Source organism: Pongo pygmaeus, chromosome 19 (assembly GCF_028885625.2).
Source record: "Pongo pygmaeus isolate AG05252 chromosome 19, NHGRI_mPonPyg2-v2.0_pri, whole genome shotgun sequence".
Lineage (NCBI taxonomy): Eukaryota > Metazoa > Chordata > Mammalia > Primates > Hominidae > Pongo > Pongo pygmaeus.
Window position 1 is genome coordinate 68,307,484 of NC_072392.2, and position 12,511 is coordinate 68,319,994.

Below are 12,511 nucleotides of genomic sequence, written 5' to 3' on the forward strand. Positions count from 1 at the left end.
GATACCCCAAAAGAAATGTCTTAGTTGTGACAATAGCAGCTCCCACAATGCACCAGGGCATATGCAAAGTCACCATTCTGTGAAATATAAAAGCTCATGTAAAGGATCTCTGCCCCTTTCCAGCTCAACACAAGGAGACAATGGGGAGGGGAGGGCAGGTTCCCTTCTCAACCTCTTTCTGAGGGCAAGGATCGGGCTTTCTCCCTCCTGGGCCAGTCCACACCCCCATGCCCACCCCTGGGCATCTTCACTTGGTTTTAGTCCCCTGAAATCCATTCAGGCTACAATGACCATGGAAGGGAAAGGGGCAGTCTGCTGACCCCTGGAAGATGAAGGAGAAATGGGAGAAGGCAGAGGGGTCAGGTGGGGGCTGCCAGAGGAAGCGGCCCTGAATTGCCGGTTCCCAGGCTGAAGCCTGAAGTCCCTCCCTCATAAGCAAAGCTGAGGCCCTCAGGTTACCACGGGACACCGTTAAGTTTATTCTAGGGTGAGTGGGTGCCCAAGGGGGGCAGTGAGTATGGCCGAGGTCACCTGGTGGCAGGGTGCTCAGGGATGGCCACAGGTTCTATAGGGCCCTGCAGGGCCTGAGTCTCTAGTCAGTTGGGATGCTTCACCTTCTGCCCCAGCCCAAGGGGGTTGGGGCAGTCATGGATGTAGCAGTTTTCGTAATTCACAGGGATCAGTGATGGGCATTGAGCAGGCTTGATTCTCACACACATATGCAGTGGCCTGGTCTTCCAACCGTCGGAGGGTACTCAGGAAAGGCAGCTGGCGGGACAGGAAGCTCGAGGGGTCCCCATCAGCCAGAATCAGCACCTAGGGCAGCAGCAGAGCAGGGAGAGTCACCTGCCGGCGTGGGGTCACCTGCCCATTGACAAGGCCCACTGGGAAGTTCCCTCTTCCCAACATTCTGAGGGGAAGAAGATGTTGAGGAGCTGAGGATGGGAGGGGGCAGCTCTGGGGAGGTGGCAGGTTGGGCTCACAGGAATGGGTACCTTGTTAGGAATGTAGACAGAGTGGACGCACTGCACCAGGGCCTTGGTGTCCTTGGCCTGGCGGTCTCCACAGATCACGATCTGACCGGAATAGAAAGGTCACTCTGGTGTGTCAGGGGAGGGAGGGCTGAGCCCTAGACCACCAGGGCTTCCCCATCCTCCCTCCGCCCCACCCTATATCCCTAAGAAGGAAGAGGGACTCATCTCAGCTGCCAGGATGAGTTAATGCTTGGCAAGTGGGAACACACACACACACTCACACATGAGAATACCGAAGTGGAAATGTCATACATATACACAATGGTACAGATACAAACACGGGGAGACACACACCCAGAAGACCCAGGGCACACAGAGACCCATCCAGACAGACACAGAGTAGTCACACACACACACACACACACACACACACACACACAGTAGATGCCCACACAGAGGCAGACACCACACACACAAACACCAGACACACATGCATGCAGGCAGACACAGAGGCAAACCTGCAGATGGGGCATCCACATGCAGACAGACACACACGATGAACACTCACACCAGCATCCCCCTCAAAGGTAGGTGCACAGACACACACCTCCAGGGTCACACACACCCGGAAGTACACACACACCAATAACACAATACGGACAGAAGCAATTACACTGACACCAAGGCGTACAGAGAAACACTTCATCAGCCACCACGGACTCATATTAACTTCTGCCTCCCTGTCTGACAGGCGCCTCCACGCGCCTGCACACACACAGACCTGAGCTCTGGGGACGGCCAAGGAACCCCACCCCCTGTTCCCATCTGCCATCGCAGCCCCAACTTCCCTCCTACCCGAGGTCCCAGCCCAGATGCCCTCACCCCCCACCTGCTTGAGGGTCTGCTGCTGGGCTGAGAGGGCGCGGACCATCTCGGGCAATGCCACCGGGACACGGCGCATGCGCTCGGAGAAGGCGGTCAATAGGCACACACACTTGTCCATCCAGTCCTTGTGGCCAGTGAAGCCATGCAGCCGGAGCAGGTTGTGGGCTGACACGGAATTGGCGCTGGGCTCTGCTCCATCCTGGTCTGCAGCACACAGGGAGGCAGGGGGTGGGGGTAAGGGCGGGTCACTGAGTCCCAGGACCCTGCCCAGGACTGTATCCAGGGCCACTTGGGGCATGGGACAGAGAAAAGGCCCTGCCCATCCTGCCCCTTCCCCGCTCTGGGTGTGGATGCCACTCCAGCAGTTATCAGTACTTTGCTGTCTTTTTTATGGCACCCTCCACTCTACCTGTCTAGCCTCAACTGTTGGTCTCCAGGCTCCCTCCTTGCTGCTGATACCTCTGTCCAGCCAACCAGCTGCTCAAGCTAGAGCGGCATCATCCTGTCCTCTTCCTCTCCCTCTCCCTCCGCTTCTAATCCATCTGTGAGTCTCGCCAGGGCCGCGACCAGAAGAGATCCAAATCTCACCATGTCTCCCCATCTCATACTTCCACATCCTCTGAGCCTTCACCAATGCCTGCCTGGACTGAACACGAGTAATGGCCTCCTAACTGGTCGCCTGTTTCCCCCACCCCCACTTCTCTCCACCAGTGGTCAGAGTGACCTCCTTAAACCCATACCAGAGCAGATCACAATCCACTTAAAACCTCCTTGCCAGCCGGGCATGGTGGCTCACACCTGTAGTCCCAGCACCTGGGAAGCCGAGGCGGGAGGATCACCTGAGCCCAGGAGTTTGAGACCAGCCTTCTTTTCTTAGGAGAAAAACAAAAAAAGACAGCTTCCGTGCCCTGCCGGCCTCAGCATTCTCCTTGGTGCCCTCCTGGAACACGCGGGCCCTGCCTGTCCTCCAGGATACAGGCTGCCTGCTCCAGGCCTGTCATGCACTGCTCCCTATGCCTGAACTCTCTCCACAGCTTCTCCATGGCCACATGGCCCCTCTTTCCCTCCAGGCCTTGGTTAAATGACACCTGTCACAGGTGTCCTCTAATCTCTCCCTAGGCTGGGTTGGGCCTCCTCTGTGGTTCTCTCCCAAAGCCCTTTCATTCCCTCGGTTAACATTTATTAAGCACTTACAATGTGCCAGAACCACACTAGACCCTGGGGATACAACAGTGGCAGAAAGTCCTGATCTTTGAGGAGCTAAAATTTGAGTTTCGGGAAAGAAACGTTTAACCACAGACAAGGTACAAGGGTGATAGGGAGCAGGTACGCATAGAGCGTCCTACTTCATGGCACTCACCACAATTTTAACTGCACATTTGTGCATGTGTTTTTGCATTATTACTGCATATTCGCTGTCTCCCCTACCATACTGTAAGCTTCGTGAGGGCAGGGACCAAGTGAGCCTTGGTCAATATCTGAATCCATGGGTGTCAGTTACTGTGCTAAGCATGTTTACAGAACAGCTAAATTCATCTTTACATCAACCCTGTAAGGTAGTACCAATGTTAGCTCCATTTTATTTATTAAGAAACAGGCCAGGCATGGTGGCTCTTGCCTGTAATCCCAGCACTCTGGGAGGCTGAGGTGGACAGATCACTTAAGCCCAGTAGTTTGAGACCAGCCTGGGCAACATGGAGAAATCCCATCTCTACAAAAAATTAGCCAGGCATGGTGGTGCATGCCTATAGTCCTAGCTACTCGGGAGGCTGAGGTGGGAGAATTGATTCAGCCCCAGAGGCGGAGGTTGCTGTGAGCCAAGATCATGCCACTGTATTCCAGCCTGAGTGACAGTGAGACCCTGTCTCAAAAAAAAAAAAAAAAAAAAAAGAGAAAGAAAGAAAGGAAGAAAGTAAAGAGAGAAAGAAAGAAAGAGAAAGGAAAGAAAGGAACGAAACAAAACACGCTCAGTGTAGTGGTTCATGCCTGTAATCCCAGCACTTTGGGAGGTCGAGGTGGGAGGATCACTTGAGCCCAGGAGTTCAAGATCAGCCTGGGCAACATAGCAAGACTCTGTCTCTATTTAAAAAAAAGAAATTGAGACTCAGAAATACTACAGCAGCTAAAAATCACACCATTAAAAAGTAGCAGAGACACAAAGCCAGGAGGGCTCCTGCCCACACCAGCTCTTCACCCACGCTGCACTTACACCTCCCAGGACCCCAGACTAGCCCTGCACCCCCACTGACCGTCCTTCAGACGCAGGGGCAGGCCAGCCCCCAGCTCAGCCTCACTGCAGAAGTAGCCGCCACCCTGGGAGTCCCAAAAGAGCCTGTCCTGTGTGTCCTGCAGCCGCAGAGCCCACTCGAGCCACGCACTCTCCTGTGAGGCCTCATACAGGTCCAGCAGGCCCCGCACCACGAAGGCGTAGTCCTCCAGGAAGCCCCAGCAGGGTGGGTTGCTGGGGGACAGGCATTAGGGGAGAGGCTGGGGAGAGTCCCAGGAGAGTGGGCCTTTCCCAGAGGAGACCCTTTCACGCATTTGTTCACTTAACCCTCCATATAAACCCTCTTGGGCAGGTGCCATCAGCCCACTTCCCAGATGAGTAAATGGGCCCAGGGAGGCTACAAACTCACAGAAAGCACCTGGCAAAGCCAGGACTGGAGTCCACATGGAGGGGAGAAGTAGGGCAGAGGTAGGCTGGGGACGCGTGGGGAGACGAGCCCTCCCGGTCTACCCAGCCCCCAACCTGTGCTCCACAGTCCCCCCAGAGCCGGTGTAGCAGGTCCGCATCAGGCGGCCACTGGCCACATCAAACATGTGCCGCTTCAGGAACTTGGCACCATTGGTGGCATAGTTGATCAGCCTGTCTTGGCCCAGGACAGCCCCAGTCACAGCATAGCCTGACACCATCAAGCCTGGAGCCAGGAGAGACAAGTAGTGGTGAGAAGCTGGCCAGGACCCTCCAGGCATGTCCACCCCATCACCTCAGGCCCCAATACCTCCCTGGAGCCATGGGTGATCCCTAAGATCTTGGGCTCCAAAGCCAGACATGGCGGGGTTCCCAGCCCTTGTGTGTGACCTTGGGCAGGTTACTCAAGCTCCTTAAGCCTCTTTTGTCAACTGAGAATAATAACGCTAATAAAGGGAGAGTGAGCATTTAGCAGGTGCCGGACAGACAGGGGCTTTGTGAAGGGGGATCCTACAGACAGGCTCGGTCTCAGAGATGCTGCCCCACCATTCCAGGCAGCCAGCATCTTGCTGTCCAGGTGTGGCTTGGGCCGATGCTTCCGGGCCTGGAAGAGCTTCTCCAGCCCTGTATTAAGCAAGGTCCGCACGGCCTCCACATCCAAGCCAAAGCGGGCAGCAGTCAGCTCCAGCGAGTACCGGACGGTCAGCACATTCTGGCCCTGCAGCTCCCCCTTGGGGTCCTGAGGAGAATGGCCTTTGTCTGCGAGCTCACATGCCTGGCAGGCAGGCACCAGGGCCCGTCAGGTGACCCCAGAAGTCCTCACCTGACTGGGGCTGATGTTACCAGCCTCCGTGAGGCCGTAGTGCTTCATCAGGAGCTGGCCTGAGGTCAGCGGCTCGGTGGCACCCAGCACAGGCTCCGGGAGGAGCTGCTGAACCTCTTTGACCGTCCACACATAGTAGGCGCCCTCTTTGGGCCGCATGCCCCGCTCTGGGGGCGAGTCTGCATCCTCAGCGCTATAGAAGCCTCCAGACTGTGGGGAGGGGAGAGTTGGCTGGCCCCGGCCCACAGGGCAGTGGAGGTCCCGACCCCTCCCACAGCCAGGCCCACCTGCCACCACGGACACACACCCGGTGGCTCAGGCTCCGAGCCACGTACTGCAGGATGCCTTTGGCCATATCAGAGTAGAATTCATCGCCAGAGATCTAAGAAAGGGAAGAGAGGAGACTGCGAACAGAGGTCACTGGGGAGGCCCCGGTGGAAGGCGGCAACATTCTCTGAGGCAGGTGTGGGAGGGAAGCCTGGGGAGTGGGTACCTGGGAGGGAACAGGGGATTCAGATTAAGAGGAGCCACAGTCACCAGGAAGGCCTTGGGAGGGGCAGCCAGAGTGAGATGCCTGTTCTCTGGGCTGGGGTCAGGGGTCACCTGGAAGGCCTGCGAATAGGCCACAGCGAGCTGTGCCTGGTCATAGAGCATCTTCTCAAAGTGAGGGACGTGCCACTGGCGGTCTGTGGAGTATCGGTGAAAGCCCTGTGCAGATACAAAGCTGGAGGCCAGTCCCAGCCTCTGCCCCACCCCACAGCCCCCTGCTGCCCCTCCAGGGAACACCCAGTGCCCATCACCTGCCCCACGTGGTCCCGGATGCCCCCGTTAGCCATCATTTTCAGGGTATGCAAGGCCATCTGCTGGGCCCGAGAGCCATCCTGAGTCAGTCGATGGCTGAGCCAGTAGGAGAACAGGAAGCTCAAGATCACTGTGGGGGCACCAAGAACATGTGGCTAAGAGAATGGGAAAGTGGGGACAGAGATCGGGGTGGTCAGGAGGCCGTGGGCCAGGCAGAGGCTGGGAGTCCACTCAACGGGCAGTCTCTGGACAGGCTGTGAGGTCAACAGTCAACCCACAGGACAGAGGGTAATAGCCTAAGCCAGAGGTCAGAATATCATTGGCTCACAGAGGACCAGTAAGTTACTTGTCCCCCTAGAGCCCAGAATGTCATTAGCCAAGCCAGGGTCACTGGGTCACTGACCAAATCAGGGGACAGAAGGTCATCATCTAGGTTAAGGTGAGAGGGTCACTGCTGACACCAGCAGTCGGGTCTTCACCGATAGCTATTGACAGGCTAGGGGAAAGGAGGTCACTGCCAGTCAGGAGGACAGGAAACTACGGGTGAGGCCAGGAGCCAGTAGGTCCCTGACCAGCATAGGAATCAGAAGGCCAAAGCCTGGGCTAAGGCGGGCATGGGGCACTGACCCGGCGTGGGAAACTTGGGGGCCTCAGCGAAGCCACCATATTCCTCATCATAGCCCTCGTCCAGCTGCTGGAAGCAGCGATTGTTCATGGTGGCGGCAGAGGGCGGCAGCTGGCGGTCACCCACGCTGATCTCTGATCGGGCCAGCAGGGCGGTGGTGACACGCTGGCTATTTTCTAGCAGGGTGTTCTTGTTCTGTTTCCACTGCAGGAGGTGGGGGCACACCTGGAGGTCAGCTAGGGGGAGGGGCTCTTGTTTCCTAGTCCCCCACCCTCGTCCCCCAACTCCCCGAGGCACACCCACCTGTTCTCGTATTCTCAGCAACACTGTGCGGAAGCCGACTCGGGTCAAGCCATCCTCAGGAGGGAAATAGGTGCCCCCGACAAAGGGCTGGAGGTTGGGAGTCAGCCACACATTCATGGGCCAGCCCCCGCCACTGCTGGTGGCCTGGCAGAGAGAGAGCGAGGGTGAGGGGAGCTGCCCTGACCCCATGTGGCGCATACACTCCCGAGGAGGGCTGCTCACCTGCACGAACGTCATGTACACCTTGTCGACGTCAGGCCGCTCCTCACGGTCTACCTTCACGCTCACGAAGTCCTCACTGAGCAAGCGGCCGATCTCCTCATTCTGGAAGGACTCCTCTTCCATCATGTGGCACCAGTGGCAGGTGGAGTACCCGACTGAACAGGACCATGGGGAGAGGTCAGGGGGCCAGCGACAGGTCAGAGGGAGGCTGGCCAAGTGGCCCTGGCTGCATGGAAGACGTCCTGGCCTCTAGTCTCCTGGAAGACCCGCCAGGCCGAGAGGACCCTCCCCCATCCACTGCCACTCCCTGCCCACACCCCCATATCAGGGAAGGTGGGAGCATTACCTGAGAGGAAAATCGGCTTGTTTTCTTTCCTGGCCTTGTCGAAGGCTTCCTGTCCCCAGGGGTACCTAGACCCAGCAGGGTGGTGCATCACTCAGTAGCCCAGGGGGTCTGGAAGGGGCCCAGGACCCCAGCGATTCCAGGCAGGGCCCCAGGAGAGGTGCTCACCAGTCCACAGGATTGTAGGCATGTTGTAGGAGGTATGGTGACTTCTCGTGGATCAGGCGGTTGGGGACCCTCTGGGGTGCAGATGAAGGATGGCTTCCCTTCCCTCCAGCAGGCATGGGCACTGAACTACTGACCGTCGCACTTCGGTCCTTGTCCCGGGAGGAGCTACCCCTGGTGAGGACTGGTGAGTCAGGCAAGCCAGGGGCCTCCACCCACCTTCTCCCAGGTCCCCCAGCACCTGCCCCATTCAACTCAGCACCCCAGTAGGACCCCTGCTCCCAACCCAACCCACCTTTCTGAACCATGGGGGAGACTGTGGCCTTTGTGCTCCCCCTTATGTTTTTTGGGGGGTGAGGAGAGGTGGCTCATTGGGGGCTCCTTGCCAGGTTAGTCTCCCCCAACCTCCTGGGCCTGGCGGTGGGAAGGATGGCTGTGAGGTCAGGGCGGGTCACAATGGGCAGAATGGTTCTTGGGGCTCCATTCTTACCCCTCCCCAGGCCCCTCCCCGGGCCCTTCCTGGAGCAGCTGCTTGGAGGCATCTCTCTGGCAGGCCTGGGTGTTGCCCCACTGGAAGGCAGCCCACAGTTGGTGGCTGGACAAGCCAAGATCAGTAGGGTCTGGGACTGGACCAGGTGAGGGACAAACAGAGGAAACCAGACATGGAGACTCCCTCACTCAACGCCCACCTGCTGGGACTCCTGTGGGGCCAGGTCCTGGGCCAGACCCCAGGACACCTAGGGAATCAGAGACCTCAGGGAGTTCAGCCTGGAAGTGGGACTGCAGGCAGACCTAAATAACGAAAGGTCCATGCAGCAATAAAGGACTGTGACAGGGCACAGGGTACTACTGGAGAAAGGCCCTTGACCCAGCATCCAGCACTGGGGTGCAAGGAAGGCTTCCTGGAAGCGGTGTCAGAACAGTCCCTGAAGAGCTGGCACTGCACTGGAAGGACGGGGAGAGGAGGGAAGAAATGAGGACGGGAGGGGAGGGGAGGAGAGCCTTACTGCCAGGGCCAGGTCTCAGGGGCAGACCGGAGGTGGGGTGGGGGAAGGGCCAGGCATGCAGGGGTGGTCCAGACCGGCACTGGGGACCGGTGTCCGGAAGACCCTCCACTGGGCCCGCAGGCAAGCGCAGGGAGTGCCCTAGAGGCCCGCTCGCCCGCCCGTACCTGCGGCTCGCGGCGAGGCCTGCACCGGCGCGGGGCAGCAGAAGGACGCGGCCCAACCAGGCCCGCGCGCCCAGCATGGCTGCTCGGGGCCGTGGGCCCGGCCGCTAAGGACAGGAAGGGAGGGCAGGAGGCTGCGAGGGGCGGGCCAGGCACCTACGGAGCCGCGGGCGGGTCTTCCCCGGGACTTGGGACAGTGTGGCTGGTCTCCGAGCGTCGCCCTGCGGCGGAGCGCAGAATTGCAGATCAGGCACCCGGGCCTTGGGAGGACCCATTCTGTGCATAAAACTGGGCTCTGCCCCTGCCTGGGGAGGACAGCTCTTCTCAAGGGAATATGGAGAGTTGTGGGATCTAGGGCTGGGGGATGCTAGGGCCATGGGATGCCAGAGCTTCAGCTCATTTTGTCCAACCCCTGCCCATTTTACAAATGAGAAATGAGATCCAAGGCGAAGGCGTACCTTGGCCAGGTCCACCAGCTAACCTAACAAGCTTTGCTTTTTGCAGCCTCCTCCTCTCTAGGTCCTACTCAAATCCTACCCACTCCAGGAAGCCTTCCTTAAATAATACTGATGAGCCCATTTCATGTCACATAGGTTACACATGGCCTCATTGGCTACATTCAGCCAATATTTATTAAGTGCCTGCCGCCTGCCACTCTGCAAGGCACTGAGTATACAATGGTGGGCAGAGAGAAACAAGGCTCCTGGCCTCACATGACTCACAGCCTGTTGAGAGCGGCAGATGCTAATTCGACAGCCATACCGCTAAACACCCACATGACAAGTCCATGAGGGTATAAGGTAACAAGTGACCTGATCTGGTGGAAGGGGCAAAGGATGAAGGCTTCCCTGAGGAAATCACATTTGTGAAGCCACGGAGAACGAGAGGAAGGAACTTGGAGGGTGCTCAGGGGGAGTGCTGGGGAAGAAGGCAGAGGTACAGTTTGTGCAAAGTTCCCGTGGCTTGTCAGTGAGTCAGGGCTGAGCAGCTGCAGAAAGAGGGAAGACAGGGAGTAGATGAGGGCAGAGGCAAGATCTTGGAGAGACTCGTGAACTGTGAGAAGGGGATTTTTACTTTTTGAGACAGAGTCTCGCTCTGTCACCCAGGCTGGAGTGCAGTGGTGTGATCTCGGCTCACTACAACCTCCACAACCTGGGTTCAAGGCTGGTCTCGAACTCCTGACCTCAGATGATCCATCTGCCTCAGCCTCCCAAAGTGCTGGGATTACAGGCATGAGCCACCGTGCCCGACCCAATTTTTTTTTAGATGGAGTCTCACTCTGTCGCCCAGGCTGGAGTGCAGTGGATCTTGGCTCTTTGCAACCTCCACCTCCTAGGTTCAAGCAATTCTTGTGCCTCAGCCTTCCAAGTAGCTGGGACTACAGGTGCGTGCCACCACGCCCAGCTAATTTTTGTATTTTTAGTAGAGACAGGGTTTCACCATGTTGCCTAGGCTGGTCTCAAACTCCTGACCTCAAGTGATCCGTCTGCCTCAGCCTCCCAAGTGCTGGGATTACAGGTTTGAGCCACCGTGCCTGGCCAGAGAAGGGGATTTTTGATGAGAATAGAAGCAAGCTGTTGAAAGGCTTTAGTCAGGAGGGTGACCCGGTTGGATCTGCGTTTTGGAAAGATCCCACCAGCTTCCCAGTGGAGAATGAAGTGGAAAGGGGCAAGAGTGAAAGCAGCAGCAGATAGGAAGCTATAGCAGCACTCAGAGGGCAGATGGGGGAGTGGAGATGCAGAGAAGGGGATGGGCTGGAGGTCGGTCAAGGAGGAAACGTCGTCAGGATTGGCAGCAACAAAGAAGGTGGTGTCCAGGGTGACTTGAAAGGTGGGGCCATTCCCTCAAGAGAGGGCATGGGGTGCAGGTGGGGGGACAACTCATGGGGTTCATTGTGGGACCTGCAGGTTTGAGATGTGCACATGGAGACAGAGATGACACTGCTTGGAGGACAGAGGAGAGGCTTCAAGAGAGAGGATTGGGGGTCTTGACTGTTGAGACCATGTGGGTGTGGAGCTATCCAGGGAGACCATGCAGTGGAGCAGAGAAGAGGGCTCAGGTCCAGGTTTGAGTAAGCCTGTGAAAGACACAGATGGAGGCAGGGCGTGGTGGCTCACGCCTGTAATCCCAGCACTTTGGGAGGCCAAGGAGGGTGGATCACCTGAGGTCAGGAGTTTGAGACCGACCTGACCAACATGGAGAAACCCCCATCTCTACTAAAAATACAAAATTAGCCAGGCATGGTGGCGCATGCCTGTAATCCTTGCTACTCAGGAGGCTGAGGCAGCAGAATCGCTTGAACCCGAGAGGCAGAGGTTGTGGTGAGCCGAGATTTCACGATTGCACTCCAGCCTGGGCAACAAGAGTGAAACTCCGTCTCAAAAAAAAAAAAAAAAAAAAGAAAGAAAGAAAAAGAAAGACACAGAAGGGGAGCAGCCAGGGTGCAAAGGACAGCACCCCAGAAATGAAGGACAGAGTGCCTACATGTCAGACTCCTGAGGGGCCAGCCTGGCTGGGACAGAAAAACGTCCACTGGCTTCAGCAACATGGAGGCCATTGGTGTGCTTAGTGGGTGTCGTTCTAGTGAAGTCAGGCTGAGAGCAGAAGTCGCCGAGTCGGCTGAGGGGGAAGAGGAAAGGGAGGGGAAACAGAGAGAGATGATGGGTGCTTGACATGAGGGGAAAGATGGGAAGACACTGTCAAGATGGATGGAGCTAATTAAGACACATTTCGATGGGAAGGATTCATTTGAGAGAAAGTGGTGGACGCCATCAAGGATAGATGAGATAGTGGTCCTGTGTGACTCTGAGAATGTGGGGTGTGGCGGGTTGTTGGAAGGGTTGGCTAGCCAGAGGGTCCAGCGGGTGCTCCAAAGAACATGTTCTGGCTAGAAGGAACGAGGTTAAGCTCAGAGAGCTGGAAGCCTGCCTTGAATGTAGAGGAATTTGGGGTGATGACAAACCTCCAAGTGTGACCATGGTGAGGGTCACTGAGAGGTCAAGGGGCCATAAGGTCCTTGGATAATGGAGCAACTTGAAATTGAGGTAAGAGCTGGATGAGAAGACCATGAGCCAAGACTGAAGCATCCCAAAAATGAGGTGGAGTGGCAGCCCCAGGCAGGGAGGGGACAGAATGACCTATGGCACCAACCTCCTAGCAGGAGGGGTCTTGCAAGGAGGGAGGCAGGAAGCAAGGCTGCCAACTTCTTTGTGGGAGACAAAACAGCTCCCCTTGGGAGTCCTCGGGGGGATCCAGTTTAGAAGAAGAGAGCCTGGGTGGCAGGGCCACAAATTGTGGGTCAGGGGCCAAGAAGGATGGAACATCCCAGGTTTGGGTGTAGCAGAAGATATTAATAGATGGGTGCTGTACTCTGGGTATTGCCTGGCAAAACCAGGAGTGAAAGGCACGATGGGTTCGTGCCTCATGGTCAGTCTCTGAAGAGGGTGGACTCTGAGCTGAATGGACACTGGCCTGGGGACATCCACATAGTAACCTCACGAGGAAGAAACT

At 57.0% G+C, this 12,511-nt stretch overlaps 1 protein-coding gene across 8 annotated transcripts; it reads right to left on the reverse strand.

Annotated features, from left to right (window-relative positions):
* Window positions 1–455: 455 nt before the first annotated feature.
* SPATA20 (spermatogenesis associated 20) lies at window positions 456–9,222 on the reverse strand. 8 transcript variants are annotated; one of them, XM_063656992.1, is made up of 18 exons: window positions 9,005–9,117; window positions 8,523–8,625; window positions 8,129–8,247; window positions 7,837–8,007; window positions 7,672–7,736; window positions 7,326–7,480; window positions 7,104–7,247; window positions 6,803–7,004; window positions 6,175–6,305; window positions 5,978–6,082; window positions 5,682–5,756; window positions 5,375–5,584; window positions 5,098–5,290; window positions 4,609–4,777; window positions 4,109–4,320; window positions 1,864–2,063; window positions 996–1,076; window positions 456–816 (listed from the first exon to the last, which is right to left on the reverse strand). In XM_063656992.1, exons 3-18 carry the CDS (start codon window positions 8,203–8,205, stop codon window positions 646–648), a joined length of 2,361 nt encoding a protein of 786 aa, XP_063513062.1. In that variant the 5' UTR covers window positions 8,206–8,247; window positions 8,523–8,625; window positions 9,005–9,117; the 3' UTR covers window positions 456–645. The 8 variants fall into 8 exon arrangements, with proteins under 8 accessions (XP_063513062.1, XP_054316091.1, XP_054316093.1 ...); XM_054460116.2 differs by lacking the exons at window positions 8,129–8,247; window positions 8,523–8,625 and adding an exon at window positions 8,324–8,459 and having other exon boundaries at window positions 9,005–9,121; XM_054460118.2 differs by lacking the exon at window positions 8,129–8,247 and having other exon boundaries at window positions 8,523–8,570.
* Window positions 9,223–12,511: the final 3,289 nt, after the last annotated feature.

Excerpts from the sequence above, each read along its gene's own strand:
- SPATA20 (XM_054460118.2), bottom strand. The coding sequence starts at position 9,081 with ATGCTGGGCGCGCGGGCCTGGTTGGGCCGCGTCCTTCTGCTGCCCCGC. Across the intron at positions 7,248-7,325 it reads TGTACATGACGTTCGTGCAG|GCCACCAGCAGTGGCGGGGG; the intron begins GTGAGCAGCCCT and ends TCTCTCTGCCAG. Across the intron at positions 5,585-5,681 it reads CTCGGAGCCTGAGCCACCGG|TCTGGAGGCTTCTATAGCGC; the intron begins GTGTGTGTCCGT and ends CCCTCCCCACAG.